Source organism: Crocodylus porosus, unplaced genomic scaffold (assembly GCF_001723895.1).
Source record: "Crocodylus porosus isolate Cpor-Errol unplaced genomic scaffold, CroPor_comp1, whole genome shotgun sequence".
NCBI lineage: Eukaryota > Metazoa > Chordata > Crocodylia > Crocodylidae > Crocodylus > Crocodylus porosus.
The window spans coordinates 215,265,672-215,266,751 of NW_017728886.1; the positions used below are offsets into that span (position 1 = coordinate 215,265,672).

The following is a 1,080-nucleotide window of genomic DNA, read 5'->3' on the forward strand; positions in this document are numbered from 1 at the left end:
TTTTTTTTCTTTTATTAGGTGTGAAGTTTTTCTCTTACACTACCAGTATGCTTAACATTTGCATGATGCCCTACATCTTCAGAAATGGCATTGGAGTTGAAAGTTTGTCTTTACAAATTGCCTTCTACGGACTTATTGGATTCTTTACATTTATAGTTCCAGTTTCCTTGCATCTGCTTACAAAGGGCTATGTGGCTCGACTGTATTATAAGGCTGAGACAGACACATACACAGCCATTACATATAATTTTATTTTGGCAGAAAAAAAAACTGTGTTCCATCAGAAGGATGTAAAGATACCTGATATTAGCAAGATGTTTACAACATTTTATGCAAAAACAAAATCAATGCTTGTTAATCCAATGCTTTTCCCACATTCACAGGATTACATCCATCTCATGGGCTATGATAAGCCTTTTCATTTTGATTTGGAGGATCAACAAGCATCTAGTGAAAGCAAGTAAAATGTGATGATTATGAATGTTATTTGTTGTCCAGTGCTTCAGACATAAAATAATGTAAAATTCTCTAGTTTTCATAAGTGGAAGATAATTCAATTCTTTTAACATATTTGAGACTAGAAAAAAGAGGTTTTATATAATTGTAAGCAATATAATAAAGTGTTTCTTGAGTTAATGCACCAAACACAGTTCAAATGTAAAATAAATGTTTACCCATCTGACATGGCTAATTGTTCACAGATTGATTTCTGTTATTTTAATCATAGAGAGGAAAAATGCATTTGACATTCATTTTCTTCTGCAAGCTCACCAACACATTATTTTAAAGGATCTATTCCTAGAAGACCATCCATGTTCACTGAACATCAAATTCATGAGTAAGAAAATTTTGAGACATAAAAAGGGTTTTCTTATAATAGATTAAAGATCTGTTTTTGCTGTCTTAGTGTCTGTATGCTCAGATGGTATTAGGAGATTGTCCACTCCCTTTTATACCATGTCCAGAATTCCTAATGTAAGGTATCCATAGCATGGAGGAGTTCCCAGTAGGCAGAGACATACTTGTTCTTTTCTGTAACTTCTGTCTGTGGAAGGAACAGGAGAATTACCTGAAGCATGA

At 33.3% G+C, this 1,080-nt stretch overlaps 2 protein-coding genes across 2 annotated transcripts in view; both read left to right on the forward strand.

Annotated features, from left to right (window-relative positions):
* Positions 1-903, forward strand: part of TMEM70 (transmembrane protein 70) — a 7,379-nt gene extending 6,476 nt beyond the window's left edge. Inside the window, exon 3 of the mRNA XM_019549344.1 lies at positions 19-903. Coding sequence (XP_019404889.1) covers positions 19-464 — 446 coding nt within the window. The 3' untranslated portion in view covers positions 465-903. The remainder of the gene's footprint in view (positions 1-18) is intronic.
* Positions 1-1,080, forward strand: part of LY96 (lymphocyte antigen 96) — a 24,999-nt gene that overhangs the window by 8,268 nt on the left and 15,651 nt on the right. The window lies entirely within an intron of this gene.